The sequence below is a fragment of the Salvelinus fontinalis genome, chromosome 2, assembly GCF_029448725.1.
Source record: "Salvelinus fontinalis isolate EN_2023a chromosome 2, ASM2944872v1, whole genome shotgun sequence".
In the NCBI taxonomy this organism is placed as follows: Eukaryota; Metazoa; Chordata; class Actinopteri; order Salmoniformes; family Salmonidae; genus Salvelinus; species Salvelinus fontinalis.
In genome coordinates this window covers 22,605,461-22,626,759 of record NC_074666.1, presented here as the reverse complement: position 1 = coordinate 22,626,759, position 21,299 = coordinate 22,605,461, and the positions used below count along the sequence as shown (strand labels likewise).

At 41.0% G+C, this 21,299-nt stretch overlaps 2 protein-coding genes across 7 annotated transcripts; one reads left to right on the top strand and one right to left on the bottom strand.

Annotated features, from left to right (window-relative positions):
* The first annotated feature begins 10,018 nt into the window (after positions 1 to 10,018).
* Positions 10,019 to 14,256, top strand: LOC129814338 (serine/arginine-rich splicing factor 9-like). 6 transcript variants are annotated; one of them, XM_055867442.1, is made up of 5 exons: positions 10,019 to 10,112; positions 11,835 to 12,011; positions 12,198 to 12,382; positions 13,170 to 13,342; positions 13,454 to 14,256. In XM_055867442.1, exons 2-5 carry the CDS (start codon positions 11,854 to 11,856, stop codon positions 13,685 to 13,687), a joined length of 750 nt encoding a protein of 249 aa, XP_055723417.1. In that variant the 5' UTR covers positions 10,019 to 10,112; positions 11,835 to 11,853; the 3' UTR covers positions 13,688 to 14,256. The 6 variants fall into 6 exon arrangements, with proteins under 6 accessions (XP_055723417.1, XP_055723398.1, XP_055723391.1 ...); XM_055867423.1 differs by having other exon boundaries at positions 11,832 to 12,011; XM_055867416.1 differs by having other exon boundaries at positions 11,558 to 12,011.
* An 86-nt stretch (positions 14,257 to 14,342) lies between these two features.
* Positions 14,343 to 15,672, bottom strand: LOC129814370 (TP53-regulated inhibitor of apoptosis 1-like). The gene is made up of 2 exons (XM_055867469.1): positions 15,394 to 15,672; positions 14,343 to 15,023 (listed from the first exon to the last, which is right to left on the bottom strand). The coding sequence occupies exons 1-2, from the start codon at positions 15,565 to 15,567 to the stop codon at positions 14,946 to 14,948; spliced, it is 252 nt and encodes an 83-aa protein (XP_055723444.1). The 5' UTR covers positions 15,568 to 15,672; the 3' UTR covers positions 14,343 to 14,945.
* Between the last annotated feature and the right edge of the window lie 5,627 nt (positions 15,673 to 21,299).

Genomic DNA, 21,299 nt, shown 5'->3' with positions numbered 1-21,299 from the left:
CCGCTTGTTCCATGACGCGTTCCTCAACCTCCATTAGCGAAGTGCCTCCTCCTGCTGACTTCATTTTTTAGGGTCAGAGATTCTGTCAACGTCGTGTGTATAGGTGGCAGGGAAGTCAGGCGCAGGAGAGTAAACGAAGTGTAGATGGAGACTTTTAATAAATGTCCATGACATGCTCCAAACACGAGAAATATACATACATCAAATAAAAATGGGTACGAGGACCCGTCGCGCACCTATACACCAATAAAACAATAAAACAACACTTGACATAAAACAATCTCTGACAAACACATGAAGGGAAACAGAGGGTTAAATACACAACAGATAATGAATGGGATTGACAACAGGTGTGTGGGAAGACAAGACAAAACCAATGGAAAATGAAAAATGGATCGATGATGGCTAGAAGGCCGGTGAAGTCGACCGCCGAACACCGCCCGGACAAGGAGAGGCAACGACTTCGGCAGAAGTCGTGACATTGTTAGATAAAATCCTTCTTTATATCCCAAAAAGTCAGTTTAGTTGGTGCCATCGATTTGAGTAATTCACTCATTCAACATGCAGAGAAAGGAATCCAAAAAGCTACTGCTAAACTTTGTTAAAACAAGTCAAAATACGTTTCTATCCAATCCTCAGCTACCCTAAAATGTAATTAAACTATAATATTTAATACGGAAAGAAGTATGTTCAATAGGAAAGCAAAATTAGCAGGTGCACAGACTAATTTCCAACTCTGACTCCCAGTTCTAAAACTCAAAATTCTTCCTTGTTTGGGAAGAAACAAGCCTGAAACCTTGAACAAAGGTTTAATAAATTCCGGTTAGTTTGTCTTTGGATTTTCTCCTACTATATCAATTGTGTTATAGTCTCATACATTTTTTAAACATTTCTACAAACTTCAAAGTGTTTTCTATCCAATGGTACCAATTATATGCATATCCTGGCTTCTGGGCCTGAGTAACAGGCAGTTTACTTTTGGCACGTAAGTCAGACAGGAAGTGGAGAAAAATGGACCCTAGCCTGAAGAAGATCTATTAGTGGCTATGCATAGATAATAACAGAGAGTAGCAGCAGCGTAGGAGTGGGGGGGGGGGGGGGGGCAATGCAAATAGTCTGGGTAGCCATATGATTAGCTGTTCAGGAGTCTTATGGCTTGGGGGTAGAAGCTGTTTAGAAGCCTCTTGGACCTAGACTTGGCGCTCCGGTACCGCTTGCCGTGCGGTATCAGAGAGAACAGTCTATGACTGGGGTGGCTGGAGTCTTTAACAATTTTTAGGGCCTTCCTCTGACACTGCCTGGTATAGAGACCTGGATGGCAGGAAGCTTGGCTCCAGTGATGTACTGGACCATATGCACTACCCTCTGTAGTGCCTTGCAGTTGGAGGCCGAGCAGTTGCCATACCAGGCAGTGATGCAACCCGTCAGGATGCTCTCAATGGTGCAGCTGTAAAAACCTTTTGAGGATCTGAGGACCCATTCCAAAACTTTTCAGTCTCCTGAGGGGGAATAGGTTTTGTCATGCCCTTTTCACGACTGTCTTGGTGTGCTTGGACCATGTTAGTTTGTTGGGGATTTGGACGCCAAGGAACTTGAAGCTCTCAACCTGCTCCACTACAGCCCCGTCAATGAGAATGGGGGCGTGCTCGGTCCTCCTTTTCCTGTAGTCCACAATCATCTCCTTTGTCTTGATCACGTTGAGGGAGAGGTTGTTGTTCTGGCACCACACGACCACGTCTCTGATCTCCTCCCTATAGGCTGTCTCATCGTTGTCGGTGATCAGGCCTACCACTGTTGTGTCATCAGTAAACTTAATGATGGTGTTGGAGTCGTGTTAAATGGCGCCGGAGAAGAAGGCTGACGTTCTACGTGTCCCCAACTGATTGTGCTTTTTTGTTTGTTTATTTGCATTGTTTGTAACTTGTACTTTTACTTATTTTGTACATAATGTTTCCGCTACCGTCTCTTATGACCGAAAGTAACTTCTGGACATCAGGACTGAGATTACTCACCACGGACTGGCAGAATCCTTTTTTTCCTTTAACTACGTTGACGAGCCTGACGCAAATGATATACTGCTTTCTCGGGAACAGGCCCAGATCCCTGTGATTTGTGTGAAAAGGAGGCAGAGAAAAAGAGGCCAGAAGGCGGGCTGCCTTCTGAGAATTCGCAGGCGATCGAATAAACCCCCACTTCCTTCCATTCTGCTAGCAAACGTGCAATCTTTGGCGAATAAAATTGATGACCTACACGGAACATTAAACTACCAACGGGTCATTCAAAACTGTAATATCTTATGCTTCACGGAGTCGTGGCTGAACGAAGACACTATCAACATACAGCTGGCTGGTTATACGCTATACAGGCAGGATAGAACAGCGGCGTCTGGTAAGACAAGGGGTGGCGGACTACATATTTTTGTAAATAACAGCTGGTGCACAATATCTAAGGAAGTCTCGAGCTATTGCTCGCCTGAGGTAGACTGTCTCATGGTAAGCTGTAGACTACACTACCTTGAGAGTATTCATCTGTATTTTTCATAGCTGTTTACATACCAACACAGACTGAGGCTGGCACTAAGACAGCATTGATGAGCTGTATTCCGCCATAAGCAAACAAGAAAACGCTTACCCAGAGATGGCGCTCCTAGTAGCCGGGAACTTTAATTCAGGGAAACTTTAACATTTCTATCAGCATGTTAAATGTGCAACCAGAGGGGGGGAAAAAAACTGCACCACCTTTACTCCACACACAGAGACGCGTTCATAATTCTATCCTCCTGCTTGTCGGTGATCAGGCCTACCACTGTTGTGTCATCGGCAAACTTAATGATGGTGTTGGAGTCGTGCCTGGCCGTGCAGTCATGAGTGAACAGGGAGTACAGGAGGGGACTGAGCAAGCACCCCTGAGGGTCCCCGTATTGAGAATCAGCGTGGAGGATGTGTTGTTACCTACCCTTACCAACTGGGGGCGGCCCGTCAGGAAGTCCAGGATCCAGTTACAGAGGGAGGTGTTTAGTCCCAGGGTCCTTAGCTTAGTGATGAGCTTTGAGGGCACTATTGTGTTGAACTCTGAGCTGTACTTAATGAATAGTAGTCTCACATAAGTCTTCCTTTTGTCCAGGTGGGCAGTGTGGAGTGCAATAGAGATTGCATCATCTGTGTATCTGTTGGTGCGGTATGCAAATTGGAGTGGGTCTAGGGTTTCTGTGATAATGGTATTGATGTGAGCCATGACCAGCATTTCAAAGCATTTCAGGGCTACAGACGTGAGTGCTACGGATCGGTAGTCATTTAGGCAGGTTACCTTAGTGTTCTTGGGCACAGGGACTATGGTGGTCTTCTTGAAACATGTTGGTATTACAGACTCAGTCAGGGAGAGGTTGAAAATGTCAGTGAAGACACTTGCCAGTTGGTCAGCACATGCTTGGAGTACATGTCCTGGTAATCCGTCTGGCCCAGCGGCCTTGTGAATGTTGACCTGTTTAAAGGTCTTACCCACATCGGCTGCAGAGAGTGTGATCACACAGTCGTCCGGAACAGCTGGTGCTCTCATGCATGTGTCAGTGTTACTTGCCTGGAAGCGAACATAGCGAACAAAAAAAAAAAAAAAAAAAATTTAGCTCGGCTGGTAGGCTCGTGTCACTGGGCAGCTCTCGGCTGTGCTTCTCTTTGTTGTCTGTAATAGTTTGCAAGCCCTGCCACATCGGAGCCGGTGTAGTACGATTCGATCTTAGTCCTATATGGATGCTTTGCCTGTTTGATGATTCTTTGGAGGGCATAGCGGGATTTCTTATAAGCTTCCGGCTTAGAGTCTCGATTCTTGAAAGTGGCAGCTCTACCCTTTAGCTCATTGCGAATGTTGCCTGTTATCCATGGCTTCTGGTTGGGGTATGTACGAACAGTCACTGTGGGGAGGACGTCCTCGATGCACTTATTGATATAGCCAGTGACTGATGTGGTGTACTCCTCAATGCCATCAGAAGAATCCCAGAACATATTCCAGTCTGTGCTAGCAAAAAAGTCCTGTAGTTTAGCATCTGCTTCATCTGACCACTTTTTAATAGACCGAATCACTGGTGCTTCCTGCTTAAATTTTTGCTTGTAAAGCAGGAATCAGGAGGATAGAGTTATGGTCAGATTTGCCAAATGGAGGGCTTTGAACGCGTCTCTGTGTGTGGAGTAAAGGTGGTCTAGAATTCTTTCCCCTCTGGTTGAACATTTAACATGCTGATAGAAATGAGGTAAAACTGATTTAAGTTTCCCTGCATTAAAGTCCCCGGCCACTAGGAGCGCCGCCTCCGGATGAGCGTTTTCCTGTTTGCTTATTGTAACGGTCTTCGTCGGGCGAAAGAGAGGAGGACCAAACTGCAGCGTGGTGAGTATTAATATTCCTTTTAATGAAAACCGAATACTCGAACAAAACAACAAAATAACGATAAACGAGAATAACACGAAAAGAAACAGTCCTGTCTGGTGACATACACAAAGACACAGGAAACAAGAACAATCACCCACAACCCACAAAGACAAAACAGGCTACCTAAATATGGCTCCCAATCAGAGACAACAACTAACACCTGCCTCTGATTGAGAACCATATCAGGCCAAACACATAGAAACAGACAAACTAGACATACAACATAGAATTCCCACTCATATCACACCCTGACCAAACAAAACATAGAAACATACAACGCAAACTATGGTCAGGGCGTGACACTTATGGCGGAATAGAGCTCATTGAGGGCGGTTTTAGTGCCAGCCTCGGTATATGGTGGTATGTAGACAGCTACGAAAAATACAGATGAAAACTCTCTAGGTAGATAGTGTGGTCTACAGCTTATCTTGAGATGCCTCGGAAGGGAGTCATTGAGGTGGCTTTGTATTGTTTATTTGTTTTTTTCTTGTCATTATACTGTAGGCCTATGTTTAGCACACATTATTTGTGTATGATTCATGGTGGTGTGTGTGTGTGTGACTTGATTTTCTAGCGAATACCATGCCTGCAAGACACTGTAATCAATCAATGCTCATTTCATGTTATAAATCATATTTACCCTCTGTAACAACTTTGTGATAAGCAAAATGGCTGTAATGTTTTAGACATTTCCTTTTTTTGCATTTTCAATCAGAAATCCTTTTATCAGAGACAAATCACATAAACTTAATTGAAACAAATAAAGTGATATGCTTTACCTGATAGGACTATCTGCAGATGTTTAAATCCTCTGTTCTGAGTTACCACTCTCTACCTGTTCCTGAAAAATCTGACCTCCCTTTCACATACACATCTCTGTTGTGAAAGCATTGAGATGTCAGATGAGATGTGTCCCCTCTCAGAACATGACATAGACAGTGTTGACACTCTGAGAAGTGATTGTCACTTTCTTCTGTTGGCCTATTTCCTCGTCTCTATGGTTCAACGCTCCCACTAACAATTTGAAGTCAGGCGACGGTCCCGACCAGCCTTGATTTAGACTAAACATAGACGTCTATAGGCCATAGGCTATGTTTCACAAGTTTGGACAGCACAATACAGTAGAGCACAGCAGAGTACAGTACACAGTACAGTAAAGAAAAGTAGAGTATAGTACAGAACAATACAGTAGTGCACACTAGAGTACAGTAAAGAAAAGTATAGTGTACTGTATTGTACCCTACTTTACTCTACTGAATTAAACTCTAATGTATTGTACTGTACTGAATTATACTGTACTGTACTTGACTCTATTGTACTCTAATCTACAAAATTGAACTCTACTTTACTGTACTGTACTCTACTGAAGCTAATTAGAGTAGAACCCAGCATTCTTTTTTTTCAACTAAGGTAATCAACAACATGTCACAGTCATAGCATGAAAATAAAAAAATCTGTAACCATTACTCAAAATGTTATTGGTGTTGAAATGGTCTGTTGGTTTATTCTGTACGTTGGTGTAAGGACCGTCGCTAGAGTAGAGAAGCAGGTATGGGGAGTTGAACATTTAATGTGGAACGGACATGTAACAGGACAGGAACAGCGTCAGCACACGGGTAACACAACGACATACGAACATTAATGCAGCAGCGGGGAACAGAGCTGGGGAACTGACAAATATAGGGGAGGTAATAAACAGGTGATTGAGTCCAGGTGAGTCCAATAATTTGCATGACGAGGGAAGGCAGGTGTGCATAATGATGGTGGCAGGAGTGCGCAATGCTGGGGAGGGGGTACGGGAGCAGGCGGGACAGTACCCCCCACCCGGGCGAGCGCGACGGGCCGGTGAGGCCTGGGCGCTGGACCAGCCGGTTGGGGCGTAGGAGCCCAGCAAACCGGCTGAGGTGTGGGAGCATGACGATCCGGTTGAGGTGTGGCAGCCTGACGATCCGGCTTAGGCCTGGCGATCCGGCTGAGGCTTGACTTGGGATGGGTGCCTGCCGAGCCGACCGGTTAACCTCTCGAGCCAGTTAGGGAGGGGGAGCGGGAGCAGGCGTGACAGTTGGACTATTTTGAAAATCAGCGCTGGCAGTTTTAAAGCTCACGTGCTAGATGGGAGCAATAATAAATATTTTGTTGCGATCTTAAGTTGGCTTATCTTTCCTATTAAGAGGTGTGAACAAAATATGATGTCGATATAATGCTTACTTAATTGAGAATGTATAGCAGTGGAAATTTGCCCATATTTGCCCAAAAAATATGTATTTTCAATGTCTGTAAATTACATGTTTTCAACTTCCAGAAGATACACATTTTTTATGTCCGGAAAATAGGTATTTTTACCTTTCATTCATCACCTATAATGCACCTGATTTAAATGTCCGGAAAATAAGTATTTTCAATGTCCGGACAGTTACCAGGCCTCTCTCTCCCACAGAGGTGAGAGGGGGAGCTGCTGGATGGTCGACCGTTCACACATTTCACACTGAAACCCTATCCACAGTCAAATGTGGATAATGGAACAATAATTCTTACATAAAGAATGTTGGGAATGGACGGTGGGGCGATGTAAACAACAAATGTCATATTGTTTAAATACTGTAACTTGGAAAGGATAGCCCCTTTATCTGTAAAGTTTCCATCCAATACGATATTAAAATGATGAAAGTATTTATGTTAAGATATGAATGTCATTTTAGTAGTCATAAGAGAACTTCTAATCATATCCTTTGCACATTAAGTAGCCACGCCCTGATTGAAGTCAGAAGAGCATGTCAGAGTCCTTTTCGAACCAGAGTGCTTAAAAGAACTGGCTAAGAATGAACTTATCAGACCAGAACATTGGCAGGTTGCTGCTGTGTGTGTAAAGTGGTCTGAATCCTGAATAATCAACATGAGGTGTAGGCTAGAAGCTCACTTCCCAGACAATCACTGGTACGGCTGATTAGCTGTCCTAAGTCAGATTTCGAGGAAAGCGAATCGAAGAGGGACCTTCATACTACACTGCAAACCTCCCCATCCTACTACGATTCTCAAATCACTGTATTCTCCGACTATCATCACCCATGGGAATCGTTGACACAGCTGTAGAAGAGCCGTAGAAGAACAACAGCAGAAGAGACGGGTCCTGACCCTTACAAGCGTGCTGCTGAAAGGCCAAACCATCTCCTTCCTAAGAAGGCCTGGTTCTGACAGATATAGACGGCGAACAAGGTCACTCAATGTAAATACATTCATGATTTCTTATTCCAAACAGGCGGCGGTTCGTGTGCAAAGCATATGATTAATGTGAGGAATAGTCCTAAAATGTATCCACGATAAGTGTCCCTTTTCTCTATCTCTCACTTTTTCCCCCTCTCCATCTCTGTGTAATAAGCCGTCATATTGTCAGTCCGCTAGGGACTTTCTTCTCATGTATTAAGTGTGTATGTTATCCTGTTTTCTCATTTTAGTTAGCTAGTAAATAAATAATTAAACCAATTGGTGTAGTCCTGAATCACGAGTAAGGTTTTTGCAGATGCAAGGAGTAGACGACGTTCAGAATTATGATATAAGAGGTAATGATTAATAAGAAGACGGTTTATTGATGAAATGGATATATATCTTATAGAGTTTAATTCGGGAGATGATAACTCTTTAAACAAACTCTTCTGTGGCGCCCAAATTCCTAATGGGTTAATTGTTACATGATTAATTTAATCGGGTAACAATTAAACATAGTTAGTGGATTAAATAAATAACAGTCATCAGATTAATGAAAGTAAAGTCACGACACAGCCTTATTCTAAAATGGTTTAAATTGTTTTTTCCTCCTCGTCAATCTACACACAATACCCCATAATGACAAGTGAAACAGTTTAAAAAAATAAAAAACAGAAATACCTTATTTACATAAGTATTCAGAACCTTTGCAATGAGACTCGAAATTGAGCTCCGGTGCTACCTGTTTCCATTGATCATCCTTGAGATGTTTCTACAACTTCATTGGAGTCCACCTGTGGTAAATTCAATTGATTGGATATGATTTGGAAAGGCACACACCTGTCTATATAAAGATCCCACAGCTGACAGTGCATGTCAGAGCAAAAACCAAGCCATGAGGTTGAAGGAATTGTCCGTAGAGCTCCGATACAGGATTGTGTCAAGGCACAGATCTGGGCAAGGGTACCAAAAATGTCTGCAGCATTGAAGGTCCCCAAGAGCGCAGTGGCCCCCATCATTCTTAAATGGAAGAAGTTTAGAACCACCAAGGCTCTTCCTAGAGCTGGCCGCCCGGCAAAACTGAGCAATCGTGGGAGAAGGGACTTGGTAAGGGTCACTCTGACAGAGCACCAGAGTTCTTCTGTGGAGTTGGGAGAACCTCCATAAGGACAACCACAGCACTCCACCAATCAGGCCTTTATGGTAGAGCAGCCAGACAGAAGCCGCTGCTCAGTAAAAGGCACATGACAGCCTGTTTGGAGTTTGCCAAAAGGCACTTAAACTCTTTGATCTGAATGCCAAGCGAGGAAACCTGGCACCATCCCTACAGTGAAGCATGGTGGTGGCAGCATCATGCTGTGGGGATGTTTTTCAGCGGGAGAAACTGGGAGACGAGTCAGGATCAAGGGAAATATGAACAGAGCAAAGTACAGAGAGATCCTTGATGAAAACCTGCTCCAGAGCGCCCAGGACAACAGACTGGGGTGAAGTTTCACCTTCCAACAGGACAACGACCATAAGCACACAGCCAAGACAACGCAGGAGTGCTTCGGGACAACTCTCTGAATGTCCTTGAGTGGCTCAGCCAGAACCCGGACTTGAACCCGATCGAACATCTCTGGAGAGACCTGAAAATAACTGTGCAGCGACGCTCCCCATCCAACCTGACAGAGCTTGAGAGGATCTGCAAAGAAGAATGGGAGAAACTCCCCAAATACAGGTCTACCAAGTTTGTAGCGTCATACTCAAGAAGATTTGAGGCTGTAATCGCTTCCAAAGGTACTTAAATAAAGTACTGAGTAAAGGGTCTGAACACTTTTGTAAATGTAATATTTCAGTTGTTTCTTTTTAAATAAAATTTCTTAAAACCTGTTTTTGCTTTGTCATTGTGGGGTATTGTGTGTCGATTGTTGAGGGAAAAAACGATTTAATCAATTTTAGAATAAGGCTGTAACGTATCAAAATATGGGAAAAGTCAAGGGGTCGGAATACTTTCCGAATGCACTGTATTTTCAACATAATTTTGCTTACTGGGAAGGCATAACAGAAACATGGACAGAATATTGACAGAATCATAAAATGTCTTGAATAGGCCAGTCAAGGAGATTGACATGAAATTAGTGTAAATTATCTGATGATAGACAGCATAGGCCTATAGAAGTTCAATATCATCAGATACATTTTTTGTCAATCTTCTGTACTGTCATTTAATCCATAGCTTCTAACTGTAACTTAATTTGAGAGTGATTATTCGCCAGCCCCATCCAACCATCAATTCACTACACAAAGTGGCAGGGTCAGTTTGTCGAAATTACAGATTGTGCCATGCCTTCAAAGGGAATATTTTTTTGATTAGCCTGCCCTATGCAAATTCATTAGTCTCAAAAGTGGGCGGGTATTTCTGACGTAGCGAAACAGAAACAACTCGAGCTGACTTCCTGCTTTGAGACTGCTCGATAGTCTTCCACATATTTTCCAAAAATTACTCTGAGGTATGTCTGAAATAATGTTTTTAATGGCAAATAATTTGTTATTCATAAAGGTTAATAACCGATCAAAATACTTGTTGATATTTACACTTTAAAATTAAAGAGGGGACTAGACTATAGCTAACGTTAGCATGGACGGAAACAACAAGAGGACTAACGTTAGCTAGCTAGCTCGAACTAGAGTTGAACGTCGCTACCAAGCTAGCCAGTTAATCGTTCACGTATTGTAGTGTTATAACAAATTTTCGGACCTAGCGAACTGTAGATATAATAACGTTATCTAGTTAATCGAATTCAATAGGGGGGAAAAGTATATTCAAAAACATGTTTTGTCGAATGCAAACACATAGCTAGCTAACTAACATTAGTATTATCATGACTCAATTGGGTTCTCGAGAGCTAACACATAAGTAGCTAGCCATGTTGTTAGCTTAGCATGCTAACTTTATTTAGCGAGCTGACTTGTTTCTGACTGTGTGTACTTGTAACTGCCAGACCTTGCCTGCATTCCAAACACTTAAGACACACCCTATTCCCTCAGCCCTCAAAGTAAGTGGACACTTCTGATGACGTCTGACGAGTATACACTTGCAGGGTGAGGGGGGAAGGAATTATTTTTAAATGGACCGCCCTTGCCCGGAAATTCGTCAGTCATTCATGCCGCGAAGATTGTGTTTTCAGCCACCGGTAGCGTGTGGGTACTTTATATACGCTACGGTAATTTATTATTGCATGTCTATTTACTATATAATTATTATTATACGCCTACTGTATGACAGCTAGCAAATTAATTAGCTATCTAACGTTAGCCTGCCTAGCTACTTCTGAAGAAGGAAAATGTTTATTTCTACAATTTCCTAAAGCTAACCAAACAAAAGCATCGTTACTTTTATGAGACGTGTGGGCATTAGTAGCACAATTTATATCTTATTTACATTCGCTTTTACTTACACTTGTATGTTGTCTCCATATTGACGTTGAGGTTTTAAGGTTTGGCAGACTTTTCTTAGCGGATGTATAATCATTGGACATTTTATTATGGGGCGTGTCAGGCCCCGAAGTGAACATAATTGTACACTCGCAAACTCCATTAAAAACGAGGGCTGAGGGGCTTACGTTGCAAATTTCCCTTGCTAGACCGCGGGGATTCACCCAAGGGTTTAGGGCCGAGGGCTGTCTACTTTGAGTTTGAAACGCAGTCTTTCTTTAGATTTTGCCTTCTAGTAAGCTAACTGTAGCTCGCCTCTTTTTGCTACATAACCTATCGAAGTGGTTTGTTATGATATGTCACATTGAAGGAAGGTCAGTAGTACCAGAAATACATTAAATGTCTTAAAGAAAGTATTTCTGGTAGTACTAGCTAGTTAGCCACTAACTAGTGCATGTTCAAAATACTTCTGCTAGATAATAGTCCAAGGCATTCATCAGCATTATCCTGTGTTCTAAAGCTTTCAGACTGGTCCAAGGTGCTGTGCCGATTATATTGAACTCAACATGTACTACTCCTGCTCCACAAAGATTCTAGATTTTTCCAAATTAAAACATTAGAAGAGGACGGATTTGGATTAGGATACGGATTCTAGAATTTTTTTTATTTATTTAAAGCATTAGAAGAGGATGGACTAGGATTGGGACTAGGATTAGGATACGGATAATCTCCACCATTGTTCTTGGAATCGATCAGTGAGTTTGAAGCCTGCAGGTGCCTTCGGTTTATTTTAGCAGGGCCTAACCAATACCAACAATGACTGATGGAAGGATCTACGTGGGAAATCTTCCAATGGACGTCCAGGAGAAGGACATAGAGGATCTCTTCTTCAAATATGGAAAAATCCGGGATATCGAACTAAAGAATAACAGGGGAACCATCCCTTTTGCTTTTGTTCGCTTCGATGATCCACGGTGAGTTCCAGGGATGATCTAGTGCGTGTACAAGTCCAATCACAATTCCTGGCTGTTTGGCAAGCTGTTCTCCTCTGATTTAGTAACATCACCAGGGACTGACCTCAGGGAACGGATGGAGAAGGCGTTGCCAAGTGTATTTCCCTTAGGCAAGTAAGTAAGGAGTTCTGTGCTCTCTTCTCTTAGGGATGCGGAAGACGCGGTCTATGGAAGGAATGGATATGGATTCGGAGACTCCAAGCTGCGTGTAGAATACCCTCGCTCCTCTGGCGCCAAATTTAGTGGCCCTATGGGAGGAGGAGAAGGAGGGGGTCCTAGGGGGAGGTTTGGGCCCCCAACTCGGAGATCTGAGTTCCGGGTGATAGTGACTGGTAGGTGGACGTTCTGAGTCGTAGGAAGTGTTATTTTTGTCTCTATCTCTTGGCGGACTGGAAGTCAAGGGGACTAAGTGGAGGTCAAGTCAGCTGCCCAAAACAAACACGAGCAAAACAATAAAAACTCAAACTGATCATGTTGACTGCATAAACCCAAACACCCGGCCATAGTGACTGGTAGGTGTATGTTTTATAAATCTTTGTTTTAGCCATTGCTTGGAGGTATTTTGCTATTGTACCTAGGGCCCGGGACGATACCAGTATCGCGGTACTCATTAGTGTCGTGGCAAGGAAACAACACGAAGCGGATCTTCTTTAGGAAAACAGCCCGAATGTTGAAAACAAACATCATCATCTTGTCATCCAGAGTCACATTTATTTTCCTAGCTATGGCACACTATTTTCTATACAGAAGTTTTTGTAAAGGACTAAAGAGTTATCTGGATACTGGTATCGTCCTGGCCCTAACTGTATCAGTGTTGTATATCCTCTAGTATAGCTAGAAGAGCTTATTTCTTAGGTTTCAACACAACTGGCAGTCAGTCAGTACTTTTCTTTCAAATCAAGGGAAAATATTAGTAGTGACTGACTATTTGCATACTTATACTATCCCTCAACTTTGGCTGAAATGTAAATACAAATGTGAATTGGGTACATGCCACCTGAAACAGGTCTATAGAAACTTTACTTGAAAACTCATATTTGATGGCATCAAAAATATCACTCTTCCACTCCAACAAGCAGAGCTTTTGGTAAAATGACAATGTGCTGTATCCCCATCCAGGCTTGCCCCAAACCGGGAGCTGGCAGGATCTGAAAGACCACATGCGTGAGGCGGGGGATGTTTGTTTTGCCGACGTGCAGCGAGAAGGTGAAGGAGTGGTGGAGTTTGTTCGTCGGGAGGACATGGAATACGCCCTGCGCAGACTGGACAGGACTGAGTTCCGTTCCCATCAGGTGAGTACACCTCTCCGCGGTAAAACAAGACAAATGAGTCCATTATCGAGTCAAATCAAGCTTATTCAAGCTCATGAACGAAAACGGGTCGTCTTTCATTTGCTCTCTCAGGGGGAGACGGCGAACATTCGTGTCCACGGAGAACGTGGTGCCAGTTACGGTCGCTCGCGGTCTCGCTCCAGATCCCCCCGAGGGCGTGGCTACTCACCACCTCCTTACCAAAGCAGAGGGTCCACTCCACAGCGCTACCAGTCACCCCCACGCCGCCTTGTGTCCCGCCATAGCCCCCCAGCGAGGCGACACCCAGTACCGTACCATAGCCCGCCCCCACGCCACTATCGATAGACCAGCCGGCCATTGCACAAGAGGGCACTGATGATTAGGGGCAGTTTAATTATTATTTTTATCCCAGATCTCAAATAATTGTCCCCCTTTTGCTTGCTATGTACATTCCTTCATCAGTCACCCCTGCCCTCCTGTTGGCCTTAATATTGTTGATTTCCTTAAGCTTCAGCTCCCCATGTCAGGTCACTAGTCAGCTCAGTTCTGATGTCTGGTGAGACCATTTGTTAACATGCCAATTAACTGGTCTTGCTGCTCAAGTACATGTATGAACATTATCAGTTTGATGAACACTGCCCTGAGAAGTGTGACACCCAACAAAAACTAAATGTGAACATCTGCCTGCATCGTCTATTCCTTTTAAATGAATTGTAAGTGTGTGTGTATGTGTGAACCTCTAAGAATGAATGAATACATTTGGAAATTGATTGTAATCTGGTAAACCTCTGTGAAAATCCCATGTTTTATTTTAAAGAAATATTGAACTTTAGCCAGTTCATTCCTCTGTTTTTGTAACCTGTGGTGTCTATATGCAAGCATTTTGTTTTCAATTAAAACACAAACAAACCCAACACCTGTACTCAATGGTTTGTCACATTGCAGATTAGGTTTCCTGTGACAGTGATGTCCATCCAGAGCTAAAAATATTACTTGGCAGTAATGGAACATGATTCTCCTATTTATTGTTTTGTCAATGTACATGTCAATCACAGCATTACATTGCATCATACACAGAGAGAGAAAAATCATACACTGAAAACTCTGAAGTGCAATGGAGCAAGATAGAAACAACATCTGCTCTTGCACAGTGTAAACCAAATAAATGTCCTTGTTTGAGCTTTCTCTTCTAGCCCAATGCTTCCATATTAATGCCTTCATTTGTCTTGAGGGACATTCTTATAGTAGGTGTCAATAATTCTATAACTGAAAAAAATGAAACTCCCTTTGCAAAGCATCATAGTCCTTTACAATGAATGAGTATCTGATGTGACATTTATTGGCCTGACTCAAATGTCTGGATTCATAGCTTCCACTTGTAATCCATGCCCAACATACAAATTACAAAACCCATCGTCATGTAATTTAGCATGTTGGAGCCTTCATATGAATGCTCATTAGTCTCCACATTAGAAGGACAGTGACCTTAAACAAAACCCAATCCAAGATAAAAGGGTGGAAACCCTGTCCATGGCAAGCCCAGTGAGCATTGCAAGTGAGTCACAGAGCATAACGTTGTTGGGGAGATCATCCATCGCATCTGTCAGCTGTCTGGTTTCTCTTTATTGGGGCCCATGAATTCTACACCATCAATGGGAATGTTCTTTTCTTTGATGGCCTTCTGCAAATACAAGCACAACATATGTAGTTGTATCATTAGATTAGACACTTGCATCCAACATTTAAAAATACTAAATAATAATGGATTCTGAGAAGACAATAGGCCTATATCATGAATTGAGGATATTTATTTCCAATACATAGATGTCCATAAGTCAAAGATGTTTTATAACAAAGTAGCTAAGTTTCCCCTTGCATCTGTGCTTCAGTCCTTTGAATAATATACTGGGGCCTAATATGACAGCTGACACAATGCTGTTGCATCATGGCTGTTTTGGTTACCTAGAAGTAAGGTACAGCATCAATGAGTGGTGATTATGAGCAGACAGCTAGCTAACAACATTTGTCCGTGTTTGATCAAATCTATTTACCTGGACACAGTGCTGATATTTCTTGAACATTTCGGTACAGGGATCACCGCTTCGATCTTCCTTCAAGAATTTCTCAGCAAACCAACGGTTAAAACACTGGTCATATTCCCGTTTTAGATCAGTGCAGCCCTCTCCAACACTATTCATCTTCAAGACAGAATAACCATAGAACATATGAGAATAAGAAATAAAGTTTACGGTCAGTTATTTCAGCTTAAGTGTCTCTTCCGCACAGCTCGCTTGACTTTCCTTGAACCATGTGGTCTGATTGGCCAGACAGCACGGCGTATATTGATGACGCAATTGAATAAGCGACACATCGTAAATCTACACAACACCTTGCGAAGCAAATGCTCCAACTTCAATCTTCGACATACTTATTATTATTATTAATTAGCACGATACTCCTCTTACACAGTTCAAATTAGAAACGCCGTTCAAACTTTCAAACGTGCAGGATGGCCATGCTTGAGTTTCTTGTATACTGTTTTTAAAAATATATTTTTTTAAATGTTAAACATTTGTTTTTTGTTTTTCATCCCCTTGTATGGGTCTTCCTCAAGATTCTAAAAGGCCACATTGTGACATCAATTACAATTTACATTCACTGTAAATGCAATAATGCAACTTTTGACACAAATCAGCTACTTTGACCACTTTGCAACAAAAGTTAGAGCGTTTACAGCTTTGTCTACTTCTCTGCTACTCAAATCTGGCGGTTGAAAGTAAAATGATATTCTGATAAAAAAAAGTTATAGCTGTTTTAGTAACCACATCAACATTATCTCTAACTTTTGTAAACTGCTGTTTCGACCACTACCCCAACAAGTTAACTTTTTGTCTAGAGGGTGTGAAATCTTCGTCTACTTCTGTTGTTCATATCTGTTCTCGGAACCATAATATTCACTACGGACTTATGGTACAGCTGTTTTAGTAACTATATTACCACATTTTCTCCCAAACAACTGCCGTTTTGACCACTCCCCCAACAAGTCAGACAAAAACATTGAGTGTATGAAATCTTCCCCTACTTCTCTGCTTTTCAAATCTGAAAACGGATTAGGAATAGTGTCTACCAATCTGTAGATAGAGCTTTTTTTAAACCCATCAACTGCTCTCTAGGTTTCTTCCTAGGTTCTGGCCTTTCTTGGGAGTTTTTCCTAGCCACCTTGCTTCTACACCTGCATTGGTTGCTGTTGTGATTTTAGGCTGGGTTTCTGTACAGCACTTTGAGATATCAGCTGATGTAAGAAGGGCTTTATAAATAAATTTGATTTGATCACCACTACCTTGGTTTATTGTAGTCCAGTTCTTTCTCTAAGCTCAGGTTTCCATACTAGCTACCTAGCATACTAGTTCAAATAGTTAACAAGTTATTCATATCACGACTCTATTTGTTTTATTGTTATTTTATTTTTTTCAATTTATGCAACATTTTGAATTCAATGCACTAAATATTGTATCCCTAAATGCCAGGGTTTTACGAAACATAACTACAAGAAAAACACTTTCTTTAATGTTGTAAATACTCCAATGCATATCTTATTCTATTCCAGGAAACTCAACAACAAAAAACGAATAGTTTTTGGTAATCACAATGTGGAAATAATGTTAGTTAGTCATGGGTCTAATCACTCAGCTGGTACTATGATATTGCTTCATAAGCTTAGAGGCAATATTTTAGAGTCATGTGTGTCCAAAGATGGGAGATGGGTTATTTTGATCTCCAAACTAGATGCTTGTTTTATTATATGCAATGTGTATGGGTACAATTCTCACACCTCAAATAACAGTTTATTTTTGGATCTTGCTGATAAGCTTACTGAGCTGCAAAACAAGTATACAAATGCATGGCTTATAATAGCTGGAGACTTTAATTAAACTCCTGATAACTTTTTAGATAGATTTCCACCTAGAATAGCTCAAAGATAACAGAATAGTGACATTATCATTTTGCAGTAAACTGACAGTGGTTGATACATGCCATTTCTTTAATTCAAACTTAAACAAATACATCTGGTGTAATAGGTCAATGATGATCAGATCCAAAATTGATCTGTTTCTCATTTCTCCCCTACTTTTACAGTATGTACAGGAAGTAAGTCATAAATATTCTCCTTCGACATAAAAATATATTATTGAAGTTAGAATGTTCTGAAAAATCCAGTGGCATTTGAGCATACTGGAAACTTAATAATTCACTCCTAAATGATCCAGCCTTTAAAAAGAGCATAAATAACTTGATCATAGACTCGTTTAATTCAAATGATTTCGAATCAAAGCATGGAAGTAACTGGGAAATATTTAAATTCAAAGTAAGCTCTATTGCCATTACACACTGTAAGGAACTAAAGAGGCAAAACTGTTTGAAAGAAGATGAGCCTATGAATAAATTGAATGTTCTTTTAGAAAATGATACCCTTAAAGCAGAGAAAGAAACAGATAAGAACTAGTTCAAATGTACATTGATTTAGCTAAAGGGGCCTTTATTAGATCTGGAGCAAAATGGGTTGAGGAGGGTGAGAAAAACACTAGTTATTTTTTTGCACTTGAAAAATGAAACTATAAGAGAAAATATCTTTCTGCCTTAAATATTGACAATAGATTGTGTAAATACCAAGATCATCTCTAGCTATGTGTATTCTTTCTATGAACATCTATATAAATCTAATTTGAATGGGATTGAATATGAACGTTTTATGAAACATGTCCATGGTCATGTTCCAATTATTTCTGATGAGTTCAAGTCCATATGTGAAGATTAGTTTTCTATAGAACAGATTAGAGATGCGCTTCAATCTATGAAGGGCAAAAACCTGGAACAGACGGTCTTTCTGTGGAATTGTATTTACACTTTTGGGAACATTTAGAGGGACCAGTATTCAACATGTTCCAAGAATGTCTAGCTAATGGTGAGATGATTACTTCCATGAAACAAGGGGTTATTTCCTTAATACCAAAACCTGATAAAGATTCCCTTTTCATAGATAATTGGATACCTTTTAAATGATTATATACATTATAAATGTATCACTTTTGCACATTCTAATAAACTTTAAATGGGCCTAAACCACCTTATTAATGAAACCCAAACTGGTTTTGTGAAAAGATCTCCAAATTAGCTGTAACAGGTTAGTTTTAGATTTGATTGATTATGCAGATTCAATTGACCCAGAGGCTATTATTTTATTCCTCGACTTTTGTAAAGCATTTGATACAATTGAACATAAATTCCTAATACATTCGTTGTACACTTTTGGTTTCGGGACTAGCTTTGTCTCGGTTATCAATACTTTTTATAGAGATATTAATAGTTCTATGATTAATCGTAACGCATTTAAAATATGTAATATTCACCGTAGTGTAAACCATGGTTTCCCTATTTCACCTTTCTTATTCCTTTTAGTTGTAGAATTACCATCTATTAGCATTTTAAACAACCCTGAATTAAAAGACAATTCAATATTTTGAAAATCAAAAATCTAAATTAGCAGACGATACAGCTCGGTTTCAAGGATCAAGTTGCTATTGCACTTAATATTATCAAATCATTCTCTTCTGCTTCTGGTCTGGAACTTAACTTCAATAAATGCGAGATATTGTCCATACATAACTCCAATTACCAATCTGTTGAGAATATTCCAGTGTAAAATCATGTGAAATATTTAGGGGTGCACATGGCATAAAAAACATATTGTCCATCAACAGCTCAATATCTCTCAGAGATTAATGAAAACAAAATCCAACTTTAATAACTGGCTCCAGCGTGACCTCTCTCTGAAATGCAATAAAAATAAAAAAATAAAAATAGTAGTGGACACTCCTTGCTTTTAGGGCACATAATGCAATTCTTCAGAAAATGGGCGTGGCTTTAACATTTTCCGATTTGAAGAAAATGGCGGAAAATATGCAGCCGAAGTCCAACAAGAGCGGATACAAATTCATTGCTTTAACTAATTATGACAAATGTTAACAAAATGTTGAGCAATGTAATAAATTAATGACTTTTCAAATAAGTGACATTACACATTATGTTGGCTGACAATTTGTTAGCTATGCTGTCCTTACGAACTGCGTAGCATTACAGCAGTATGTACCGTTATGTTAACTAGTTAACGTTACCTTTATTTTATCATAAGTGCCTGATTGGGGGAGTGCTGCAGAGATTGGTTTCCCTTCTGGAAGGTTCTCCCATCTACACAGAGGAACTCTGAAGCTCTGTCAGAGTGACCATTGGGTTCTTGGTCACCTCTCTGACCAAGGCCCTTCTCCCCCGATTGCTCAGTTTGGCGGCCAGCTCTAGGAAGAGTCATGGTGGTTCCAAACTTTTTCCAATTAAGAATGATGGAGGCCACTGTTCTTGGGGACCTTCAATGCCGCAGAAATGTTTTGGTGCCCTTCCTCAGATATGTGCCTCGACATAATCCTGTCTCGGAGCGTTACGAACAATTATTTCACCTCATGGCTTGGTTTTTGCTCTGACATGCACTGTCAACTGTGTGACCTTTATATAAACAGATGTGTGCCTTTCCAAACCATGTCCAATCTATTGAATTTACCACAGGTGAACTCCAATCAAGTTCTAAAAACATCTCAAGGATGATAAATGGAAACAGGATGCACCTGAATTCAATATCGAGTCTCATAGCAAAGGTTCTGAATACTTATGTAAATAAGGTATTTCTGTTTTTTTATTTTTAATACATTTGCAAACATTTCCAAAAACCTGTTTTCGCTTTGTCATTATGGGGTATTGAGTGTTGATTGATGAAGAACATTTTTTATTTAATCAATTTTAGAATAAGGCTGAAACTTAACAAAATGTGGAAAAAGGGAAGGGGTCTGAATACTTTCCGAATGCACTGTAGTTGAACAGTTTTGAACAAAATAATTTCTTCCAAAATGAAGAAGTAGCAAGAGAGAGATTTCACTTTCATTTTCACTTAGCTAGCAAATGCAGCTAGCTAGTTTTGCCTACTGAAATACCCTGCTCAAACAGAGGGATGCTATGTTAGCTAGCTGGGTATGACTATATCCAAGAAAGATAACACTGGAACTCTTCCAAGTCAAGGTAAGCTTTAGGTTTTACTAATTTATTGCCACCGGGGACCACCGATGTAACTGCTTACTGGCTGTACACCGTAACTTTACTGCATGATTGTAGCGGGTTTAATAACACATTAGTTCTATTAGCTAAGTTGACTATGACTTTACTTTAGCTAATATAGTGACAACATGTAGGCTATGTGTAGCAGTTATGATATGGTTTGGCTTGGAAAGGTTTTTCGCCTGGTCACATACAGCTGATGTGTTGTGCATTGAAGTCCACAAGCGAAGGGACAATGTGAGGGGAGGAGAGTGCATAGATGCAAGAATGAATACAACATGGCTGCAATGAAAGTGAACTGTGTTTACTCGTGATCATGGGTGTATTCATTGCGCCGATTCTGTTGAAAAACATTTCTCAATTTGTCCAATAGAAACTCTCTTTTGCAACTGTTGGACTAATGATTACACCCCGTATCAGCTAGATGCAGGCAAGAGTCTGCAAGGCGGTATTGAATGTGTCAGCGTTTGTCCATGTCTCATTCTGTCACCTCAATTTTTTTCTCTCGACCTGTGTCTACCTACTTTGTAAACTTTCCTTCGTAGGCTAGGTTGTAGCAACCTCATGATGGGTAAATGGAAAATGTGGGTTCCATGTAGTAGCCTAAACCAATAGCTGTTACATTGAACTGGGTGAATGGAATATGAATGACAGTCATCCAACATGCTGTAAAAGGCCATGCTCATGAAGAAAAAAAAATCGCCCTCCCTCTTAAACGGCACTGACCCAGTGTTGCCAACTTAGCGCCTTTGTCACTATATTTAGTGAGTATTCAGACCCCTCTAGCGGCACATTTTCA

What these genes read in the sequence shown, in the direction of transcription:
- LOC129814338 (XM_055867442.1), top strand. Translation starts at nt 11,854, where the DNA reads ATGACTGATGGAAGGATCTACGTGGGAAATCTTCCAATGGACGTCCAG. An exon ending in GTTCGCTTCGATGATCCACG is followed by an intron (nt 12,012 to 12,197) that starts GTGAGTTCCAGG and finishes CTCTTCTCTTAG; the next exon opens with GGATGCGGAAGACGCGGTCT. An exon ending in CTGAGTTCCGTTCCCATCAG is followed by an intron (nt 13,343 to 13,453) that starts GTGAGTACACCT and finishes TTGCTCTCTCAG; the next exon opens with GGGGAGACGGCGAACATTCG.
- LOC129814370 (XM_055867469.1), bottom strand. Translation starts at nt 15,567, where the DNA reads ATGTTCTATGGTTATTCTGTCTTGAAGATGAATAGTGTTGGAGAGGGC. An exon ending in AATATCAGCACTGTGTCCAG is followed by an intron (nt 15,024 to 15,393) that starts GTAAATAGATTT and finishes TTGTATTTGCAG; the next exon opens with AAGGCCATCAAAGAAAAGAA.